This window comes from Ipomoea triloba, chromosome 13, assembly GCF_003576645.1.
Source record: "Ipomoea triloba cultivar NCNSP0323 chromosome 13, ASM357664v1".
NCBI classification, from domain to species: Eukaryota; Viridiplantae; Streptophyta; class Magnoliopsida; order Solanales; family Convolvulaceae; genus Ipomoea; species Ipomoea triloba.
The window spans coordinates 5851579-5875521 of NC_044928.1; the positions used below are offsets into that span (position 1 = coordinate 5851579).

The 23943-nt window shown below is 38.1% G+C and overlaps 3 protein-coding genes and 1 long non-coding RNA gene across 8 annotated transcripts; 2 read left to right on the top strand and 2 right to left on the bottom strand.

Annotated features, from left to right (window-relative positions):
- Positions 1-6117: 6117 nt before the first annotated feature.
- On the bottom strand, positions 6118-8575 carry LOC116002352. The gene is made up of 3 exons (XR_004094430.1): positions 8466-8575; positions 8084-8170; positions 6118-6319 (listed from the first exon to the last, which is right to left on the bottom strand). It is a non-coding gene; the product is annotated as an uncharacterized LOC116002352 (long non-coding RNA).
- LOC116002351 (CASP-like protein 4A4) lies at positions 8308-9659 on the top strand. The gene is made up of 3 exons (XM_031242467.1): positions 8308-8793; positions 8875-9010; positions 9191-9659. Exons 1-3 carry the CDS (start codon positions 8444-8446, stop codon positions 9374-9376), a joined length of 672 nt encoding a protein of 223 aa, XP_031098327.1. The 5' UTR covers positions 8308-8443; the 3' UTR covers positions 9377-9659.
- On the bottom strand, positions 9584-12144 carry LOC116002350 (DEAD-box ATP-dependent RNA helicase 47, mitochondrial). Of its 2 annotated transcripts, none has more exons than XM_031242464.1 (2): positions 12056-12144; positions 9584-11463 (listed from the first exon to the last, which is right to left on the bottom strand). In XM_031242464.1, exon 2 carries the CDS (start codon positions 11338-11340, stop codon positions 9700-9702), a length of 1641 nt encoding a protein of 546 aa, XP_031098324.1. In that variant the 5' UTR covers positions 11341-11463; positions 12056-12144; the 3' UTR covers positions 9584-9699. The 2 variants fall into 2 exon arrangements, with proteins under 2 accessions (XP_031098324.1, XP_031098326.1); XM_031242466.1 differs by lacking the exon at positions 12056-12144 and adding an exon at positions 11690-11713.
- Positions 12145-21610: 9466 nt separating this feature from the next.
- On the top strand, positions 21611-23413 carry LOC116001711 (heat stress transcription factor B-2b). Of its 4 annotated transcripts, XM_031241617.1 has the most exons (4): positions 21611-21759; positions 22092-22131; positions 22210-22493; positions 22574-23413. In XM_031241617.1, exons 3-4 carry the CDS (start codon positions 22242-22244, stop codon positions 23276-23278), a joined length of 957 nt encoding a protein of 318 aa, XP_031097477.1. In that variant the 5' UTR covers positions 21611-21759; positions 22092-22131; positions 22210-22241; the 3' UTR covers positions 23279-23413. The 4 variants fall into 4 exon arrangements, with proteins under 4 accessions (XP_031097477.1, XP_031097476.1, XP_031097478.1 ...); XM_031241616.1 differs by having other exon boundaries at positions 21611-22131; XM_031241618.1 differs by lacking the exon at positions 22092-22131.
- Positions 23414-23943: the final 530 nt, after the last annotated feature.

A 23943-nucleotide genomic window follows, 5' to 3' on the forward strand; every position in this document is an offset into this window, starting at 1 on the left:
TTTTTTTTTTTTTTTTTTTTTTTTTTTGTTTGTTTGAAAAATAGAAGTATGGATTGTTGCCTTGAAAAAGCTATCCTTACCTTGTCCTAATTTTTCAAGGGATAGGCCGATAGGGATAAAAACCTATAAATAAGAGATTTGTCCCATTATCTTATCGAATAAAACTCACTGTCCAACTCGTTCATTGATCTATGTTGTTCTTCATACATTACGTGTATATTACTACTTAATCCTTAGCTTGTAGCTAGTAATAGCGAGTTCACTTAGTTGTCTCATTGCTAACAAATCAAATCCATCACTATGCATATTAAAATAACTCTTTCAATAGCATTATTTCATATTTCGCATCATTTACGGTGCGCTTGGTTGGAATGAAGAAATTAGGAGAGAAAAAAATGGTAATTCTCGAAAAAAAAAAAAAAGAATAATGTGAAATAAAGTAGGAATTCAAATTACATTGTTTGAATGTTTGGTAGACAGAAATAGAATTCCTAGGAATTGAAAGGGAATTAACGATTTAAAGACTAAAATGTTTTTGTATAATAATAATAATAATAATAATAACGTAAACGACGTCGTTTCGATGTTAGTGGACGCGGACGCGAATGACTCCAGGAAATTCATTATCTATAATACACATAATCATTATCTAGAATACACAGAACGTTTGCCTAGAATACACAGAATGTTTGCCCAGAATACACAGAATATTGACACAAAATACACAGATGTTAGTGGACGCGGACGCGAATGACTCCAGGGAATTCATTATCTATAATACACATAATCATTATCTAGAATACACAGAATATTGACACAAAATATACAGAATTCATCCTCCTAACATTCGAATGCACAAACACATCACAACCTGTGTTAATAACATGAATACACAGAATATTGACACAAAATCCACAGAATCCATCCTCTTAAACATTCGAATGCACAAACACATCACAACATGTGTTACTAACATGATACACATAACGGTTACCTAGAGTACACAGAACTATTGCCTAGAATACACAGAATGATTGCCTGGAATACACAGAATATTAACATAAATACAGACACCGGCCGAACCAAGAAACGTGATTTACAAAAAAACGGACGATTAGTTTGCAATGTTCAAAACGACGTTGTTTACGTACGTGGTGCGCATTGCTATGTGCACCACGGTGCACGGTATAATTTGCCACAATCATGTCAGCCGAAATGTGAGGACTCTTGGTGCGAGAAATTTAACCTTTGTGCAAAGAATTTATAGTGCAGGACATATGGATAATTGTTAGTAATTTGGAAAATGGTTCGAAGAAATATTGGACCATATATGAGTAAGTACAAGAATTTAATTTGGATCGGGCGGGTGGAGGCCTCTGAGATTGGGAATTCCATCTTTTGGGAGGAAAGAATTTAATATGGTTGTATTCGTTTGGTTGGAAAAGTCTCCTAATCAATTTTAATGTTTGATTAAGACTGTCGACTAAGATGTTTTGTTTCCAACGGTAATTGATGGGCATTGACAATTATAAGAGTCGGCAAGGGAATGACATATTCTTACGCATCTAAACCAAATTTTGCCAAGGACCTTGTAGTCCAGTGACATCAAATCCTTCCCTTTATACGGGAGGTGGTGGGTTCGAGCTTCAGTGGAGGCAATATTTACTCTGGTGCTTTAATAGGTTGAGAAAGTAGTTATGAACAGATACGCATTCTAATAAAGTTAGTAGTATTCAAAAACAGAAAAGGCCATGACCTTGACTAAAGACTAAATAATAGGAAATTTATGTTCAAATTTTAGCAAGAACGGATGGTGTTTTAGCAGTCGTTATACCGTGAATCATGGTTCACAATGCATTGTGGACCACGGTGATACTGTAGTTGTGTTGAACGGATACTGCAGTTGTATTGAAAGGGAACTAGTTGTGTTGAACGGATACTGCAGTTGTATTGAAAGGGAACTGGTTGTGTTGAACGGATACTGCAGTTGTATTGAAAGGGAACTGAAAAGGCCATGACCTTGACTAAATAATAGGAAATTTATGTTCAAATTTTAGCAAGAACGGATGGTGTTTTAGTAGTCGTTATACCGTGAATCATGGTTCACAATGCATTGTGGACCACGGTGATACTGTAGTTGTGTTGAACGGATACTGCAGTTGTATTGAAAGGGAACTAGTTGTGTTGAACGGATACTGCAGTTGTATTGAAAGGGAACTGGTTGTGTTGAACGGATACTGCAGTTGTATTGAAAGGGAACTGCAATTGCGCGTAACAGAGGCCGTGTCATCCGTCTGAAACTGCAGTTGTGTTGAACTGATACTGCAGTTGTGTTGAACGGATACTGCAGCTGTGTTGAAACTTAATTGAAAGGATACGTACTGCAGTTGTGTTGAACGAATGTAAGGTCTCTGTTCCGCGCAACTGCAGTTTCCTTTCAACACAACTGCACTATCAGCCATAATCATGGTCCACAATATAATTTGCGGTTTTTTAGGGTGTGTTTAAAAACCTGGAAAATAATTTTTGGAAATTATTTTTCAGATTTGTTGTGTTTGGCAACGCTTGAAAAACTCAGTCAACAAAAAATTATTTCCGTTGACTAGGAAAAATCACATCATTTTGGCGGAAAATAACTTCCGCAAAAAATTTTTAGAAGTCATTTTTCGCTAGTAAGGAAAAAGCCGCAAGTTCGCAACACCCATGTCCATCACCCACAACCCAAGGTTTCCAACGAAAACCATAGGTATGGTTTTCGCCGGAAACCATAGCACAGTGCTCTAGTTTCCGCCGGAAACCAGAGGGGGGTTTTCTTAATAATATTATTTTTAATATTATTATAAATATTTTAATATTTTAAATAAAATAATTAAAATATATAATTATACAATTCTACTCATTTTTCAGAAAATTAACCGAACACAAGGACAGTTTTCTAAAATGTAACCAAACACTGAAAATGAAAGTGCTTTCCAAAAAATGACTCAGTTTCCAAAAAATATTTTCCAGAAGTCATTTTCATGCTTGCCAAACACACCCCCTTAGTCGAATTTAAAATCCATTCCGAAAAGTATAGCCAACCCTAGATAAGTGGAGATCAACTGCACATCGTGGCTTTAATGGAATACGAATCTGTGACGTGTTTTGATATCAATGGTTAGGATTAGTGTTGCAAAAATTTCGCCTATGCATCAATTAATCGCCTGATAGCCTAGCGTATCACCATATTCGGTGGTCTAGGCGACCGACTACGTTGCCTAAGCGCTAACCGCCTAGGCGCCGACTAGGCCTCCTATGCACTGACTAACCCGCCTAGCCATCGACTAGGTTGCCTAGAAGGCCGATTAGCTATTATTCCTTCATTTTTAAATGGGTTATTTCACTCAAAATGACATTGTTTTGAGCGAAATAACCCTAAATTGTTCACACTCTCGATGTTTTTTAGGTTAATATTTAATATTTAATATTTTAGTATTAACTATTAAAGTATTAAATAGTTTATAATTATCCTAGTCTTTAAAAATTTTAAAATTTAAAAAAAAAATAAAAATAAAAAATATACGGGCACCAATTAATTGCCTCCTAAGCGCTAGGCGCCCCCGAGCACCCGAGGAGCGCCTAGCGATATTTTCAACCATGGTTAAGATCAAGCACTTATCATTGCGCGCGTTAAAAGATATAGATAGTAGTGAATATATAACTTGCTAGCACTCAATGCTATATTTCAACGGCAGAATGCTAGACTTAACTCTCTAAGCCATTGCCCAACAAAAATAGTTAAAATGGGAGTTAAAAGAACACTTATGTGAGACCGTCTCACGGATCTTTATCCGTGAGACGAGTCGGATCATGATAAAATGTAATACTTTACTCATGATTTAGTATTGCATTTGCTAGTATAAGTATTACATTTCATCCTGATCCGACCCGTCTCACGAATAAATATCCGTGAGACGGTCTCACACAAATTTTTTGCCTAATAAATTAATTGTTAGGCAAAATGTAATTTAGATTTTGATATACCAAAAGTGTAAGGAATTTTTAGTCCTCAATTTTCGTTTATTCATAGGAGTTCGAAGGGTTACTTAAAGAATTAAATTTACCAATTGGGAAGTCAATTAACAGGAAAGTAAACCAATTCGAAGAGTAGCTTTAGGACATTTTTCAATCTTCGAAAGGTCAAATTTAATAATATATCTTACCCACCAGGAAGTAATTCATCCTAGAGCTAGAAGTAAAATTAGTTTGAGAAATAAACCTAGAAGAATTAATGTGCTAATACAGTGACATTAGAGAAGTCAAGCTACTAGGAGAGTAGTAGGAGTAGAAGACAAAGAGTCGAAGAGTCAAGCTACGAGAAGTTGAAGATGAAGAGTTTAAGAGTTTAAGGCAAGGTTATTTGATAGAATAGTGGAAGGGTCAACCTTAGCGGAATATTAAGGGGACACGGAAAGTTAACTTAAGCGAGAAGTTAATTTCCGATAATTAAGGATTGACTAAGAAAAGTCAAATCCGAAAGGTTGCTGAGGTATGGTATGAAAGGTTAACTTCCGAAGAGTAAAAGCTAATCTCTCGTAATTCGGACATTTTCTAAGCCAACAGTGAACAACCTCAAAATGTGAAGTTGCAAGGAGAATGTTACCAAGATAAAAGGTGTCCTAGGTACATATCTCAAGAAAGATTTCTCAAAAATGCCAAGACATTTTGTGCAATTCAGAAAGCTAAAAGAAAACGCCAAAGTGCACATCAACGACTGAAAATTTGACAAATGCAACCTATCATTTTACCCATTGATCGTTGCATGATGGTTAAGAGACGTTTGAAGTTTGTTTCCCTCCAACGGACAAATTTTCAAACTTGTCTATAAGTACCTCCATTCAAATCTGAATGAGGTGCTGGCAATATTGAGATCAAGATAGGCTAAGTGTAAATAGCTTACAAGAACCATCTAGAGGCTAGTGAAGAGAGAGCTAACGCAAATATTGCAAGATAGGATCAAGCTCAAGTGACTACGACATTCAACGAGAAGTCCTACGCCAAGTCTACAGTTGGAGATTGTGGACTAACCCTTGTTCAAACAATCTTTCCTCTACTTGGTTAAGTAGAAAGAGGCGGAGTATCAAGAGTTTACTTGTGGAAAACCTAGACGCTTGAGGTCGACTTTGTGTTCAAGGCTCAAGTGGTCATTTTTGTACTATAGTGATTAATAAGAAAAGTAGACGTAGGCTAGGTTTTAGCCAAACCATTTCAAAAATCTCTCTCTCTCTATATATATATATATATATATATATATATATATATATATATATATATATATATATATATATATACAGAAAATTAATCAAATGCGGCCTGTGCATTACGTGTGTTCGTGTGGCCCAAGATATGCTGCTGGATGGAGGTGATCTGACGGTGGAGGTATATATTAGGATTTAGGAAGTTTAATTCGCGTAACTTAAGTGGGGACTTTATGGTAATTGTAAGTGGGAAGGTAATTTTAGAGTACAGAATACACCAACAAACGTATTATTAAAACACACCATTCTACGTTATAAAATGCACCACTGGAGAAATTAAAACACACCATTCCCCACCATACCGAAATACACCACTCAATTCAAATGCACCAACAAAATTAAAACACACCATTATACGTTATAAAATGCACCACTGGACAAATTAAAACACACCATTCCCCACCATACCGAAATACACCACTCAATTCAAATGCACCAACAAAATTAAAACACACCATTATACGTTATAAAATGCACCAGTTATCAGATTAAAACACACCACTTAACCACCACACACCAAATGCAACTACTCTCGTAAAATTCACCACCATATGTATTAAAACACACCATTATACGTTATAAAATGCACCACTGGACAAATTAAAACACACCATTCCCCACCATACCGAAATACACCACTCAATTCAAATGCACCAACAAAATTAAAACACACCATTATACGTTATAAAATGCACCAGTTCTCAGATTAAAACACACCACACACCAAATACACTTACTATTGCGAATTACACCAATATTATTCCAAATATGAACCAGATTAATGTTGATAATGCACAGAGTATTGCGAATTACTCCATTCTCGTTTCTCTGTTGGAGTCGACCTATGCGTTTTGTTTAGAACGGAGCGCTCGTTGCTGGTGATGGAGTCCCTTCTACGCTCGTCTGGTGGTTGTTGCTCATTGCTCGTCGACTTCAAGTCTCCGTCGTCGTCTGATCTGGTTTTGAAATTGTAGTGAATTGTCAACATTATCCTTCCCGTTCGCATAGCTAAAGATCGGCGCCTGTATTGTTTGGATTAATATGAAGCCTTAGATCATGGGATCTAATGGTGCAAATAAGGCCACACAACCGCACGGGGGAGACTGGCCGCATCTGATGGGGACTCTATACATACATACATCTATATATATATATATATATATATATATATATGGAATTATAATCAAATGAGACAAGCTATTTAGGTGAGAAATGCGAACTAGTACGTGAGTGCACAGAGTTTACTACGCGGATGCACACAGCCCGAAGTGTGTGCACTTAGCCTACATGAGTGCACACAGTTTAGGGTGTGTGCATTCGTGAAGTAGACTATGTGCACACAGTTTAGGGTGTGTGCATTCGTGAAGTAGACTATGTGCACTCACGTTGTTCGCATTTCTCACCTAAATAAGACTATGTGCACTCACGTTGTTCGCATTTCTCACCTAAATAGCTTGTCTCATATTCACGTTGTTCGCATTTCTCACCTAAATAGCTTGTCTCATATGAAGTCAACCCTATATATATATCTAAATAGCTTGTCTCATATGAAGTCAACCCTATATATATATGTATGTATATATATATACATATACATATATATACTTGGGTCCAATATGACGCTGTTTCATAATTTTTATTTTTTTTAAATAAAAAAATTAACGGCGTTAACGGCTCCTCATCGCAACAGAACACAAACTCTACATTCACAGACCCTATACTCCATATTCACAATTTGAAAACTCCACATTCACACATTACAGGGCTACAAGTTGCTAGAACTCTGTTAACTCTACTACAGATTCACACATTCACAAATTCTATACTCCATATTCACAATTTGAAAGCTCCACATTCACACATTACAGGGCTACAAGTTGCTAGAACTCTGTTAACTCTACTACAGATTCACACATTCACAAATTCTATACTCCATATTCACAATTTGAAAACTCCACATTCACACATTACAGGGCTATATGTTTAGTAACTATAATACCACTGTTATGCATTCACACATCCAAAACTATATATTCACAGGTCCTATACTCCATGTTCACAACTTGGGAACTCCACATTCACACATTACAGAGCTACAAGTTGCTAGAACTCTGTTAACTCTACTACAGATTCACACATTCACAAATTCTATACTCCATATTCACAATTTGAAACCTCCACATTCACACATTTCAGGGCTACTAGAACTCTGTTAACTCTACAACAGATTTACACATTCATAACTCTACATTCACAAATTCTATACTCGATATTCACAATTTGAAACATCTACATTCACACATTTCAAGGCTATATGTTTAGTAAATTTTTTTTTTTAAATAGTGAAACGGCGTCGTATTGGACCCAGGTGCAAGGTGGACCTAGGTCCACGGCATAATTTGCCATATTCACCCATGAGTATTACTCCCTATCAAAGGAGAGATTCAAATTCCTCGTCGAGTCTTGAGGCATCTGACATCTCTAACAGTCTAACCATTATGTATTCCGACCAAATAGTTACAAGATATGACAATTTTTGCCTAGTTGGACAAAGCTCATTTTAACTACAACCATTGAGCCCAAAAAGCCCACTGAATCACATATTAGAGTTCTTAGTAATTCTCATCTTATTAACTTTTATCTGAACTGCAAATTCAAGAATTTTTGGGATAATTTCTTTCTATAAATATATGAATCTTTATTGACACGTGGCAGTACATGTGTGTGTGTGACAATGCTTCAAGACGAATAATAAGCTTGGTTTTATCAAAGCCAACAGTACTTACGCTGATAATTGTCTCCATTATAATCTTAATTAAATCTGCATCAGTTGAAGATTAAGAGCTGACATGAAACACATCCCTTTCTCCCACCTGCCACCATTAAATATCACCACTAGCAGTTAGCCAATTATATCATCATCTAATAATATAATATTAGTTTACAGGCCATGATATGATTATATGTTCTGTTAAAAGAAGATTTCTCCTTGCATTTTCACAAACTGTCAGCAAGACAAAACCATTAACCAAAAGGTTCTTGTTCTTCAACTTTGACTGGATACCTAGAGAGAGCTTCCAGGCCTATTTTACAAGAGTATTTGAAAACATATTGATCTTGGCCTGGGATTTGAGGAAGAAAGGGAAATGAAACAAGAAAGGAACTTACCAGCCGTTCCTCATGGCTTGGTGGCAGCGAATTCCCCGGCAGTGTCACCGTTGTCAATCCCAAATTCTCCGGCACAGCCATTATTTCGGTCACCGTTGTCAATCCCGAATTCTCCGGCACAGCCATTATTTCAAACACCAACACCCTCACCCTATTCGTTCTCAGTAGCTTCCACAAGATTGGCCACAAGACCACCTGAACATCTTTTCAATCTTCTCCTTAGGTCACTGGCAGTGCTGTTATCCTTCGTCGCCGCCATCTCTCTGGCTGCTCCATCTTCTAGAAGGGGGAAAGGCACAGAGATATTTTATTATCATACAGAATTGCTGTAAGCATGAGCATAAACACAACTTCATAATGCAATTTTCATGAAAAATGTGACTGTTATTTTCCTGCTTCTTCACTGCAGATACAGCTTTGTTGTATACGTATTGACTTTCTTCTACTCCGCGTTTCAACTATTCAAAGGTGTTTGTGACATTGGTTACAGAGGCATTTTAATCTCAGACAAGACCTCAGACTACACAAGTTTCATTTTCGACCAGGTAATTACTTGCAAGACTACAAGATTGTTCCTGCTTCCATAAAAACATGACACATTTATAAGAAAATCTATGGTAAATAAGTACATTATACTTTTATTGTACAATGTTCTACAGTATCTTTTATTTGCTACAAAAATTATTTGAAGTACAGACTTCATCATAAAGTAATATGTAATGCAGTTGGCAGCTTACCTTGTTATATCCTCCTCCTCTGTTGCTGCAATAGCAATTCAGCATATGAGAACCAATGCACCACTCTGGAAGGCATCAAGAATTGCTGTTGGCATGTCATTTCCCACTTTTGTTGTCATTGCAATTTCTGCTCTGTTATCAGGATACAAGCTCTGTAAAAGGATCATATGGTAATCCTTTACTACGACAAAGCAAAATCTTACTTCAAGATGCATCTATATCATCAGCAAACTGTAAGTTCTTCCCAAGAGTTGTAATAGAGATAAAAATTGGAAATTGTATAATTCCACAAATTTTCGTATGGACGAGTTTATATTCAGAAGGATACCAGAACAGAGATCTCACCCATCAATAAGAATATCCATAGACTAGCCAACAAAATATTCAACTGCTGAAGTTAAGATTCTAGCAAAATGAAGTTGTTCGATTGCTTTCATACAATGTCTTACAAATTCAACATATAGAAAAACTACGTTTACCTCTATAATCTACCTACTTTATTCGTCTTTAGTAATAACTAGTTTTCCTTCAGCAAACTCACAACTTTGAATGGGGATACTGAGCTGCTTCTGTAACTTTCTTACAACAAAAACTTCTGCTTCCTCACATATGGTGACCACATTACCCTTTCGTCCAAGCCGGCCTGTACGTCCAGCTCTATGTGCGTAATGAATTGAGTCAGTAGGTAATTCCAGATTCACTACAAGATCACACTCTGGCACATCCAAACCTCTAGCGGAAAGTTCACTTGTCAGCAGCACCCTGACCTCTCCATTTCTGAAGTCCTTTAAAATGGTTGATCTCGCTAATTTGCTAAGGTCACCATGTAGTTCTGCAGCTTTCATACCACGAGCTTCTAGTTTATAAACAGCGTCTTTCAGTTGTTTAGTATGGTTCATAAATGCTATTACAGACTTGGCGTCCAGAGCATGTATACATCTTCTTAGCACTTCAACTTTGTGCTGTATTCTTGTGACACAATAATAGTGATTTAGATTAGGTGGTAAGCTCTGAACAGCAGGCTGAGCCTGGAAGTTGGAGTTCAAACTAGCACTGGTAGGTGTTCCAGAGAAATCTACAGATCCAGGAGGCAGAGATTGAAGCGGGGTGACCATGTTGGCTTGGACAAGTAGTGGGTCACAACCCCAACTTCTAGCAGCCCTAATCACTGAAAATGGCACTGTTGCAGAGACCAGTATAGTCTGTCGCTCTGCCCGCTTCACAGAACTGCTTGAAGCACGCAGTCCGGCACCAGATCTCCTTCCCACATGATCTAGTATCCGCTGCATGTCCTCCCGAAAATTGAATGCAAGAAGCTCATCAACTTCATCTAAAACCAAGTAACGACAGCCATGAGTGTGAAGCTTTCCAGCTGCACTGATTTCTGCAATCCGACCAGGAGTACCAACTACGATGGCTGGCTTATTTTTCTTGAGTGCTTCTTCCTGTCTTGATCGGTTTGCACCTCCAACAAGCTGCTGAACCAGTCTTCTGTCAGGTCCTAATAGCTTTTCAGTTTCCCTGACAATCTGCATACCAAGTTCCCTTGAAGGAGCCACAATAACAGCTTCTATATCTGTTCTGTTCTGAGCTTGATCACTGCTTGAATTTACACCATTCAAAGGGAAAACATGGGAGAGTATTGGAAGAAGATATGCCAATGTTTTTCCTGAACCAGTGTAGGACTGAATAACAACATCATGATTTCTAAGAATAGTTGGAATTGCAGCAGCCTGAACGTCTGTTGGAACTGTAAATCCTTCCTTCTCAAGTCTTTCAATCAGTAAAGATGGCAGGCCAAGCTCAGAAAAGGATTTTGCAGCAAAAGGTGCTGCCCCTATGTCTATGGACTTCGTCTCTTTCACTCCATTGTTTCTTTTCTGGTTCACCTTTTTCTTGGTATTGTTCTTGGGGACTTCAATTGTGGAAACACCCTCCTGAAGCTTATTTTTAGCATTCCTGCTTATCGTTTCAACATCATTCTTCAATCCAAGGCTAGCTAGTGTAAGAGGACCAAAGTCACTTAAAAACCTTACTCTGCCATTAAGTGGAGGTATTCTAGTAAGCCCAGAAAGATTTCTCAGTGATAAGGAATCCCCAAAATGTAGAAATGCCCTTGTTGCAGATAGAGCAGGCATGATTTTGCTATTTCCAGTTTGACTGAGAGTAGCTATTTCATTCCTTATTGCCAACTAAGTGTAACGGAACAAGCCAAAAAGGTCTAAAGCCCACTAGCTATGCAGTAGCTGGTCGTTTTCAAGCTGCATTTCAAACCACAATATTAGATAGAGTTTGAAGTGAACATAGACATATTCAACTCAGATGAAGAAACAGCACGCCATTAGCCAAAAGTCACAAATTACTTCAAATTATATGCCAAAAACCAAAGGAAATCATATCTAATAAAACCTTTCACTCAGATGAAGAAACAGCACGCCATTAGCCAAAATTATATGCCAAAAACCAAAGGAAATCATATCTAATAACCTTTCACTCAGTGCCCATAAACAAAATAACTCGCAATGGCAGCTAGGTTTACTCATCAAAACAACAACACTGTGGAACCAAATATTGAGCCTTGAAATTGAGAATGATTTGAGCTTCACGTGTTGAAATGCTATCTCCTAGTCGAATTCCAGAGTTTCAATTACAAGAACTCTAAGCACTACCACACAGGCATTTTATCAAACATCTAGAAGACAATGATGAGAACTGACATGGAGCTTTTTATTCGTTTGCGGCCAAATAACAGTTGATACGCAAACTCGGATATATAGTAAGAAGAGAAATCAATCAATCAATCAAATAAACACTACGATAAGGAGGGAAGAGAGAGAAGGGTTAGTGCTTCACCTTCACTAAGCATCAGCGCCCGGCGGCGTTCTTGCGGATGAGAACAGAATGCCTTATCACTTCAAACTTTAAACTTACGTCGTTCAGAGCATACAATTGGACCAGTCTTTATTGGTGTATAAGTTCACTTTTAATTCATTTTTTTAAAATATCTTCTTTAATCCTAGTATTAATGTACCATGGTTATTTTTGTCGCAAATTTTAATGTGGACCGCACATCAAAACGATGTCGTTTTGATTAATGAAAACTAACAGCTGAAATGGCCTCCGTCCCACGCAACTGCAGTTCCCTTTCAACACAACTGCACTTCCTTTTCGATATAAATGCAGTTTCATTCGATATTATACACTCAAATATGTAAACTTGTTATTCAGTTTCCTTTCAACACAACTACAATTTCTTTTATAATACACTGCAGTTTACTTTCAACACAACTACAATATCATTTCGATATAACTACAGTTTCATTGGATAATATACACCAAAAAATGTGAAACTGTTATACAGTATCAGTTTATATACACTGTAGTTCCCTTTCAACACAAATGCAATTCCTTTTCGATATAACTGCAGTGCGGTATACACCACTAGTGTTAACAAAATACACCACTAGTGTTCACAACAATGAAAATGCACAAAAAAACACACATAACTCCTCTGCCCCTAATTGTGCATTTTCGAACACTGTGTGGTATATATTTGCATACCTAGTGGTGTGTTTTTTGGTGATGCGTACCTAATGGTGCATATTTGTGTTTATTTGTGTTGAGCATTTCCTAACATTGAGTGGTGTATTTTGTTAACACTAGCGGTGTAAACCGCACGGAAAGGCGCAGTCACACCTGAACTCTACTATATATATATATATATATATATATACACGCTATGGATCCTATGAGAACACTTCCATAGGAGAGAAATAAGAATCAATCTCAGCCTTATATCTGTAAAAATTTGACGGATCTAATTAGATTTAAAAAAAAAAAATACGGTGGCAGTTTCGTAATTATCATCAACTTCACTGTACAATTTTTAACACTTAAATATGGAATATTTAACAACTAAATATGTAAATCTAGAAAATTCTATAAAATCAACGAAAAAGCTAAATTTTAAATCTAAACCGTAAATGTTAGACCTTAAGCAGTAAAAAATGAACAACTTGACCAAATAAAATCAAAAACTCAGTCAAACTCTAAAATTGAAACCTTAATTGCAATGTACTTTCGCATTTTTGCAAGTGCAAACTTTTAATACTAAAACTGCAAAATGTTAACACTAAATGTGCAAAACGTTAATACTAAATATGCAAACATGGAAAAGTCTAAAAATTACATATTTTAGTGTTCACATTTGCATAGTAAAGTTAGTGATAATTACGAAATTGTTATCGTGTTTTTTTTTTTAAATCTCATCTTGTGCGTTCAATTCTTTTAGATGTAGGGCTGTGATTAGTTCTTAGTTTTCTCCTACGGACTTGTTCTCGTATGATCCAATACATACTGATAGGGATTATTTTCCGGTTTCACCTCCTTGTACGTCCACACTCTCGTTTTGTAGTCCGGTCGATGTCAAACGATTCGAGTCAAGGTCAAAGTTAGCACTTAGCGGGTCAACTTTTAGGCCTATATAATGGTCATTTCCACACAAGGCAATGGGACTTTTTTCCTCTCTCTTGGCGAGATTTTCTCTCTCTCTCTCTCTCTCTACAAACTATTTTCTAGAACATACATTGAATAAGAGAGGCTCGAAAGCCGATTTTAGCCATCTTCTTTGGACATTTTTACATACAGTCTCTATACATACTCTATGCACACCCAATGCATGAAGGAATTTGTATTATCAAATGGCGTCGTCTATAGGGACCCGGCAATGAAAAGTCATGTTCAGTCCAAGTATCTGCATGACATCAAGGCGGCTAAGTTCAGTACAAGCTCCCCTCTTAGGATTTTAAATTTGGGTGTTTTTAATTATCACTGGATGAATAGCTTGAGTATATGATTGCCGGTCACCACCACCATCTACATTACCTAATCATCATCATCAGATCTCATCTTCATCATGCTTCGCAACTTTCTTCATCGCCACTTCAAGATATTCCATGCATGCCGTTCTCTATGGTGGATCTGCAGGTGGAGGGTTTTCAATGGATAGCATATGCTGATAAGCTGTCTTTCCCTACCAATCTTCTCCTTATTCTTAACCTTCAGCATAGCAGTAGCCTAAAAGCCCTCTCCTCCTCCACCCTTTCCATCCCCACCTTTCGAAAACCCGACCTCTCATCATCATTATCATCACTGCCAAGTAATGTAAACTTGGCGTCAGTTATACTAATAGCCTTCTTCCCCTTGGGCTTCTTTTAACCAGTAAACATCTGACTCATCAAAGCATCATCGTTCTCCACTTCATTAGAATCTTTCATAAATACTCATCACCTATTTTCTTCACCTCAAGAGCACTTTGAAGATCACCAGTAGTCCATTGCATACACAGGATGTATTGGTTGAAAATCCAATAAAAAAAAAGACATCAGAACAAGTTTTATAAACCAAGAGACCTCGGTTCGACACATGCATGGAGTTATCAGCATAGTTGCAGTGATTGTGAGGCTCGGTGAGCTCTGTCATTGCCGTTTTTTTCCATGCATCACCTCCACTCGTCGCCGGATCTCTCCGTCGATTCGAGCATAGATCGATCAAACACCTCCCAGGCTCCAACATCCATCGGCACGATGAGCTCGGGATCAGTTCTCAGCACTGAGCCTTGCGAAGTACCCAATTAAACCCGCCAGGTCAGACTTCCCACCCAAATCCAATCTCTTGATTGGTAAAAATAGATCACTTGATCACGCTAAAAATCCGATCGCTTGATTGGTAGCATTCAATCCCTCTATCATGTTAGAGGTCAAATCTCTTGATTGGTAAATTTAAGCCTCGTAAATCCCCAAAGCCCTACAAGTTAAGCAAATCGGCCATCGATACTAAGTATGGTCTGATGCATCGGCACCGTGAACTCGACCGTAGTCAAAATTGAAAACAAACTCAAGAGGCCATCGTATCTACTCCCTTGTGCTGGCGATTCTCGCAACATAGGGAATGGGAGGGGGGGGGGGCCTACTGATAGGATTGTAGGACAACTCCCTTGACCTACGAAGCTCATTAAAGCAATTCCCAACCGTAATGAACTTCCCAATCATAATGATCTTCCAAATCTCATTAGATTTTTGGGTCTCTTAGCGTCCCTCCACTTGGGACTATCGGTTCGTAAACCGAGCACAAAAAAGAAAAATTGCCCCTTGTTGATTTTACGGTTGTGCTACGACTGTTTTGGCTAACCAACACTACTATAGACCTTTAGAGAAATTATTGAGGAAAAAATACAACCACAATAAAGAGAACATTTATACTTTCATTGAATTCAGAAACCTTAACATTGTGACCCCGGGGGTGGTATTTATATAAGAATAATGGCCTAAGTAAGGAAATAAGAAAAAATCTTAGCAAATATAGCCTTAGGAAAGTTGCCCTAGCTGCTAAACCGCCACAATAATTGCCAAAATTTGGAATAGGAAAGATTCCCAAAGAATCCGCCATAAATGTTGATATCGGCTTAATCACCGCCTTTCAAGGAGCACTCGGTCGGGCACCGCTTCTCAACTGCCTACGCAAACTAGGCTACTCAAGTCATCCGACCCGGGCCTCAAGTCAGGAAGGACTGGCCAGTCAGCGGGCTCCAAATACTGGGTCCCTTCAAGTCGAGTACCCTAGTCATGGGTATCCATCACTAGTCCCTCACTTTCTCGAGCTCTTGAGAGGCAATGACTCAAGAGTAATCCTCCAAATGATCTTCTCAGTACTCACTGCTCACGAGCAGGCAGTCAATACCTTGTCAATCTTGTAGTGTACCTGAACATAATACGGTGTCTCAATCGGATCGCCCTTCAATGGTTTCACCCTTCCTAACCGGGCGTGATCCTCCCGACTAGACTCACTTTTCCTGAATGGTTCTGCAACGGTCGCTATCAATGCGGAGTAATCATTGCGTCTCCTCGATTTTCGACGGTTACCTTTTTGAAAAATAACCGTCTTGTCTGCCAGCCGTTACGGCCAGCTCTCCAACCGTCCGATCTCTTCCACGTGTCATCATCTGAACGCCCGGGCACCTATATAAATACTTCTCCTCTTCCCCCCATTCTTCCTTTCAGTTTCTTTCCTCCCTCGACGTCCTTACTTCCGCTTCTCGGGCCATCTTCTTTCTTCTCCGGTCATCCCTTTCGCAGTCCGTCCACCCGTCGCCTTCTTTTCCTAAAGGTCAGTTTCTTTTCTCCTTCTCTTTTCTTCAAGCTTCTTTTAGTTCCCTTTACAATGTCTTCCTCCGCCACTTCTTCTCCATCTTTTTCCAATCACCGCCAAGGCGATACCATATTTTTGGCAGCCTCCTCTTCTTCTAGGCCGGCGACCGCTACACTCAAGCCACTTCCGTTGCACTGGTAATCGATAGAGATTCGAGTTTCTTCGAGAACTTTGAGTGGTCGGTCGTCCGCCGTTCATCCCTTTCTGCTATCGACTACAACCGCGCCCGCCGATTGCTTGGCCCAGCGGCTGAGACTCAAGAAGCTAGCCGATGACTGATCACGAAACTGCCAGAAGGTGGTTTTATTAGTATTCATTACCAATATGTCCGCTGCGGCTTTCGAGTGCTGCCCTTCTCCTTTCTAACCACCCTTCTAATTACTCTGGGTTGGTGCCCGGTCAGCTGGTGCCCAACTCTTACCGCCTGATTGTTGGTTTCCTCACTGTTTTTCACCGTCACGAGATGGAAGCCTCATGGCTCTCTTCCACCAACTTTTTCGACTGACTGTAGTCAATCCGATTGCGCCCGGGTATGTACAAATTCGTACTCGGGACGGTCGTAAGTTTTTGGACAAGCTGGAGTCCTCGCACAAGGGCCGAAAGGTAGTACTGTCAAAGCGGGCCGCCCCGCCCCATTAGGCGCACCCGACTACGGGCCTAATTCCTAGCGAGCTTTTGCGGACCAGCCCGTTAGGCCCACGGGTCAGGGTTCATGCAACCCTAGCCCGCCCCGCGCGGGTTGGCAGGCCCCGCCTGCTATTTTTATTTTTATTTTTTTTTTTTTTTTACCTTCAAAGTTCAAAAATTTAAGCAAAGTCTAGTAGTCTACAAATATTAGAGAGCGTATTATTGACCCCAAAGAAAAAAAAATTATTAGGAATCTCATGTGGACTCGTGGAGTATATAGTTGCATAGTAATGAATGATTTAAAATAATTAAGACATTAAGCAATATTGCATATGAAATGATTTAATAGATAAATTTTAATACTATACTATATTATGTTTTTTTTTTCTAATTTGGTGCTGGTGCAGATTACGTATTAATTAAAAACAAAACTACATTGCATATGATTATGTAATTATATATATTTTTTTAGGAGTATTTAATTATTTATATAATTATATATTATGTATATTTTTTATATTACTTGACCCGCGGACCGGCCTGCTTGCAGGTCAACTTGGACCGCCCCATTAAGCCCGCATTGTCGCGGGCCTATTTTTTCTTAGCCTTGACTCGCCCCACCGCGAGGCGGGTGCGGGCCAGCCTGCAGGCTTTGACCCATTTTGACGGTACTACTAGAAGGAGAAGTATTTCTTTGTCGTGCTATCGCCTTGACAAGAAGCCGCCTTGCCTGGCTGACCTTGAGCAGATGGTTAGAGTTTTGATTGAGGGGGAACCCCTCTCCGTTTGTCGCTTGTCTCGACTGAGCGCCATGCAAAGGGCTAAGTTGCTGCCCGAGGGCGCGGCTAACACAAGTTTGCTCCTTACTTTCCCTTGATCGTTTGTGCACCGTCTATGTTTTTCATATTGTTTTCTTCCTTTTGCAGGGAACAATAATGATACCGAGGAATCTTCCAAGGATGTTGCCTTGTTGTTTTCTTCCTTTTGCAGGGAACGTTTTCTTCCTTTTGCAGGGAACAATAATAATGATAAGGCGAAAGGAGTTGACTTCCCCGACTGCGCTTCCTGCTCATCGGTCGGGGAAGAAGCGCCCCAGAGATACCCATATAACAAGTCAATTTTTGTTTAATTGCCCAATTTTGCAATTTTCGTTTACCCAATTACAATTTTTGAGTTGGATATCCCAATTGCATTATTGCATTTTTGCATATAGTTCATAAGTACTTTCTCAACCTATTGAAGCACAAGAGTAGTATTGACTCCACTGAGGCTTGAACCCACCACCTCTCATATAAAGGGAAGGGTTTGATGCCACTGGACCACAAGGTCCTTGGCAATTTTTTTTTTTTTTTTTTTTTTGTTGCATATAGTTGGATGGATATTTGTACATTATTCTTTTAAGGAAAAAAGAAAAGGTAAGAAGTTAGTTATGTTTAAATATGAAAATGAATATTTTTTTAAGTATTGCTGACTCTGTTACAATGTACTATCAGTTCAACCTACTGAAACACAAGTCAACAATTGCCTCCACTGAAGCTCGAACCCACTCCCATCATCCATGTGGGAGTGTTAAACGAGACACCGGATACCACTTGACCACAAGGTCTTTGGCAGAAAACTTCATTTTTGAATTTTATTTAAAGTTTCGATCACTAGGTGGTCGATAATAAATTTTGAATTTTTGAATTTATTTTTAAAACTCTATCAACAATTAATTTATTTAAATATCATACCGTACGTCGCACTTACAATTGTAAAAAGTACATTTCCTATGTTTATAATTTGTAATTGTGATCATAAGTTATGACTATTCTAGCACCAACACTTAATGTAGTCAATTACATAAATGAATGCATGAGTGACTTGAATATAGTTGAAGGTATAACATATTTTAACTTTGACATATGATTTCAATAATGGTATCCTTGCAAATGTGCACACTCTTGAATTCCTAAATGCGTTGTGAGTCTGGGGCGTACGTAATCATTCATCAACATTAAAGTTTGGCTCAAATGTAATGTTGTTAATTGAGAAATATATATATCACTCACTTGGTTTATGCAATGAGACTAGCTGACTAGATTAATTGGTTGTTACCAAATTGTCAAAACATGGTTTAGAGGCCAATATAATGTTTGCTAACAAAGCAGAAACTAGGGTGTTGGTTATTCGAATGAGTATAACCATGTCAAATCCAAGATTTTCATTTAAATTCTAAATAATAAGACAACTTCAATAATGTTTTCATATGCAATGATTATCAATAAAAGTTCAGGGCAAACGCTATCTCATGTTGGATTGTTATTGAGGAAATAAATTTTTGCCCATTGTCAATTGTATGTTGTTGCATATAGAGTTAGAAATCCCAATGATCTCAAAATTTTGATTTGTGGTGACTCTGAAAATTGTAATTCAACTACTAATGTAGTTTACCATGTTCTTAAAAATTTGTAATTTTAAATACTTTGTATTACACTTTTAATATAGTTTATTACTTTTCGTAATTATCTACCTTAAATATCAATTATTCAATTCTGAATTTAATTGCAAATATTTATGTTGATATGCCCACGTGTGAAGATATTCCTGACATAATCGTTTCCAATGTTACTGGGAAGAGTGCATTTAGTTGTGTTTGTCTTCTAGTCTAAGAGGCATCACAAGCTCGTGACACCCGATTCGAGCTCCCGGATTAGGACGAGTCTAGGAATCATTGTACAGTAGCTAATATTATAAATGGTGAAACTGCATCTCAGCTCGGGTCGGGTTGGACCGTAATGAGATCGGATATGATCGGGAAATGCGCCTTGTGACATATGGTACACAAACTGAGCAAGTTGTAGTCATATGCCCTAAGATTATTCCATATATATATATATATATATATATATATATATATAATTCAGTTCTCGTGCGATTGAGTGTCTACTGTGCGGTTAAATTTGAGCCATTAATCTTGCTTAAATCAACCCTCAAGATTACCAAAATTATTATTAAAAAAAAAACGAGGTGGCAATTTGGTAATTTTTTGCATCTATATCAAATTTAAGGTGCGTGGTTTTTGTATTTAAAGTGCATTGTTTTTGTACTTAAGGTGCGTGGGTTTTGTGCTTAAGGTGCGTGAGTTGTGTGCTTAAGGTGAGTAGTTCTTGAAACTTAAGATGCGTGGGTTGTGTGCTTAAGGTGAGTAGTTCTTGAAACTTAAGGTGCGTGGGTTGTGTGCTTAAGGTTAGTAGTTCTTGAAACTTAAGGTGCGTGGTTTTTTTACTTAAGGTGCATGGTTTTTGTGCTTTAAAATGCGTGATTGTTTTGCTTAAGGTGAGTAGTTGTTGAAACTTAAGGTGCGTCAACCTGAAGCTTGATGTGCGTGTTTTTTTCTTCTTAAGGTGCGTGGTTTGTGTGCTTAAGGTGCGTAAATTGTTGAAACTTAAGGTGCGTCAGCCTAAGGCTTTAGGTGCATGATTTTCATTCTTACGGTACATGATTTGTATGCTTAAGGTGCGTCAGTTGTTAAAGAAAATGTGAAAGAAAGTAACACCAGAAAGAGTACAAGATTGAGTATAGAATTGTGTACAGGATTGAGTTCAAGATTGAGTACAAGTTTGAGTACTAGTTGTTATACGCGTGTTTTTTTTTTAAATTTAATTTTCAATGATTTGAGCCGTTGATCTAGATTTGATCAACGGCTCATATTTAACCGCACGAACTCACCTGAGAGCATCCCGCACCTGAACTCATCCCTATCTATATATATACTAGTATTTTGTATGCGCGATGCGCGAAAATTAATGTCCAATATTAAAACATTAATAAATAAAAATAATTAAAATTTATAATTCGAATTAGATATACACAAATAATTTATGTATTTTATACACACATATGATTTGCCATTCATAGAAATTTAATTAAAACATAATCAACCATTAAATTAATTATATAATGATTTAAATAAAATGATAATTAAAGAATAGGAAAAAGATATGATAGATATAGGTGTATGGTAATAATGATGGAGTTAAAAAGTAACGGTGTAAGGATAATTTTTTATAACAAGAATGTAGTATGGACAATTTTGTCTAATAACATTGAAGTGTACAACATTTAAAGTAAAATGTATATATTTATTAGCATACGAAAGGAGGGACATAAATCAAAGATGTAACCATGATTGTGACTTATTATGTTTTTAGATTATATATAGTGTGCCATATAAAAGATTTCAATTATAATTCTTTAATGACTTATTTTTTATAAATTAATCTTATTTGAAGAAAATAAATTGAAGTTTAGATAAGGAATATGTTGGACGATGTTTGTCTTATAGATTCTTGAAGTCTAGGATAATTATCCAAAAAGAAAAAAATACAAAGTAGAAACTACTATGTATTGCGTAACTGATAACTCCAATAGAAAAACAGAAGTTTCTGGAGCCTGGAGCCCGGATCAGGCGCGAAAACACTGTACAGGCATCTTCTCGCGCCTTCCTTAATCCAAAAACTCGGCCCCACCACCGCTGACCCGACCCGTCTATAATTTTAATTCATTGGTTTACAAGAAAATTCTCCATTCTTCTTTATCAATCATCCCCCACTGCCCCGGCTCCATAAATATCACACCTCCGAACCTTCTAGAACACCCATCGTCTTCTTCCCATCTTCCGCTAAGCTCCCCCGTCTTTCCCGCTCTCCTAAGCTTCGGCGGCTACCGGCGACAATCCTTAGGTACGTATGTACGTCAGAGCTCTACAGTAGCTCCACGCATTCGTGTTTTCCTTTTCTGTGCATGGTTCGAAATTCGGCACATGAAGTTTTACGGGGGAGATTTAATGAACGCAGCGAACTGAATTCATACTTCTTCTTTCCCATTTGGTTTCAAAAAAAAAAAAAACACGCATTTAATGACTACTATAAATGTTTTGCGTTGATGTTTGACTAGATCTTCAGTTAAATTCTATCCAAAAGTTTCGTGCTAGTTTCTATGTATTCTTCTTCCTTCCTTTTCTGGACGAGTCAAAAGCGTTGAATTAATTGACGATTTCCTTGGCATAATCTAGAATTTTCTCGCCACGGAGGCTCCGTTCTGATCTTTTACAGGTATATAATTAATTAATTACGGAGCAATGTTATTATGTATTTATAATCTGACTGTTTTGGGGGATTTTTATCTTTTAGGGTACGTTTGGATCTGCGTAACACTGAATGCTATGGGCCCGTCGCCGGCGGAACAAACCGGCGAATCTACAGCTGGTGGAGAGTCTCAGAGATCGCTTCCGACGCCGTTTTTAACGAAGACGTACCAGCTGGTGGATGATTCATCCGTGGACGATTTGATTTCGTGGAATGAAGATGGATCTACGTTCATTGTTTGGCGGCCGGCGGAATTCGCCAGAGATTTGCTTCCCAAGTATTTTAAGCACAATAACTTCTCCAGTTTCGTTCGCCAGCTCAACACTTACGTAAGATTATAGTAGCTTTTCTCGGCGAGTTGGAATTTCGTGGTGTTTTATATTGATTTAGATTTAGATTTTGCTTTTAGGGATTCAGGAAAGTGGTGCCTGATCGTTGGGAGTTTATGAACGAGTGTTTCCGGCGAGGTGAGAAGGGACTTCTTCGTGATATTCAACGCCGCAAAATCTCTCCTGCCTCGGCGGCGGCATCGACATCGATGGCTGTCGCGGCGAATGTCGTGACCGTGGCTGTGCCGTCGGCCGTAATAACGGTATCTCCGGCGAATTCAGGCGACGAGCAAGTTCTGTCATCCAACTCGTCGCCGACGGCGACCGCTATAGCTATCCGCCAGACGGTCCTCACAGCGACGCCTGAAATTCTGGAGGAAAACGAGCGTTTACGAAAAGAGAACGCGCAACTCTATCGAGAACTGAATCGGTTGAGGGGTTTGTGTCACAACATCTACAACATGATGTCTAACTACGCCGTGAATCCGCCGGAATCGACCTCCGGATTGCCTGAAGGGCGGACTTTGGATTTCCTCCCGGCGAGTCAAGGCACGGCGGAACACGAAACCGCCGCCGCAGAAGACGAAGCTGTTAAGGCGGAGGACGACGGGACGACCCCAAGGCTATTCGGCGTCTCGATTGGCGTAAAGCGCTTTAGACAAAGCGAGGATGTGGAAGGCGAAAGACAAACGCAATCGCAACCGCACGAATCCGACATGAAAACAGAGCCGTTGGATTCTGGGTCTGCCGATAATGGTCCCTGGCTAGATAATAGATTGTTATAACTCATAACAGCCAAGTTTCCAAAGATTTCCCAAAACAAAGATAGTCAGGTTGTTTTTATTACTAATTTAAGTATAGAAAGGCAAGCAGTCCTTGTTATATTGATGCATAATACAATCAAGTTGTTTGTACCTTCATGATATTTTGCTGACTGGTTTAATGAGTCAGGAGTTAAAATTAAATAAAAATAAAAAGAAATTAAGTATAAAAAAAAGTTTGAATTAGTAAGTTAAGTTGATCCTTGACTCCGTTTTTAATGTTATACTCAATAATTTTTGTAAAATAATTCCAAATAGTTCCTTTTTTTTTTAAAAAAAAAATCTCTCGACATATTTGATTCTTAATTATGAATTTTTTCAATTTTAATGTATGATTAAATTTAGTATCTTGATTAATTGTTCTCATAACTTTAACTTAAACCTCCACATTACAATTATGTGACAAATTTAAATTTGAATTTGAATATCATGTAAATGAAATGATAAAAATATGACAAATGTGACTATAAAATTGATCAAAAATGAGTAAATATAGAAGAAAAAAGTTTGATAGCATCAAATGTGAATTAAGAATGAGAGACAAATTTTGAAATAAATACAATAGCTGATTAATCAAAAGTGGCAAAATTGTAATTCCAAAATATGTCGAGGAGTTTTGCAAGTTTTGA

Bases quoted from the DNA above. Each gene is read 5' to 3' on its own strand.
- LOC116001711 (XM_031241616.1), top strand. From the start codon at position 22,242: ATGGGCCCGTCGCCGGCGGAACAAACCGGCGAATCTACAGCTGGTGGA. The intron at 22,494-22,573 runs GTAAGATTATAG...TTTTGCTTTTAG, and splicing joins TTCGCCAGCTCAACACTTAC to GGATTCAGGAAAGTGGTGCC.
- LOC116002350 (XM_031242464.1), bottom strand. From the start codon at position 11,340: ATGCCTGCTCTATCTGCAACAAGGGCATTTCTACATTTTGGGGATTCC.
- LOC116002351 (XM_031242467.1), top strand. From the start codon at position 8,444: ATGAAACAAGAAAGGAACTTACCAGCCGTTCCTCATGGCTTGGTGGCA. The intron at 8,794-8,874 runs GTAAGCATGAGC...TCTTCACTGCAG, and splicing joins TATTATCATACAGAATTGCT to ATACAGCTTTGTTGTATACG. The intron at 9,011-9,190 runs GTAATTACTTGC...TATGTAATGCAG, and splicing joins CAAGTTTCATTTTCGACCAG to TTGGCAGCTTACCTTGTTAT.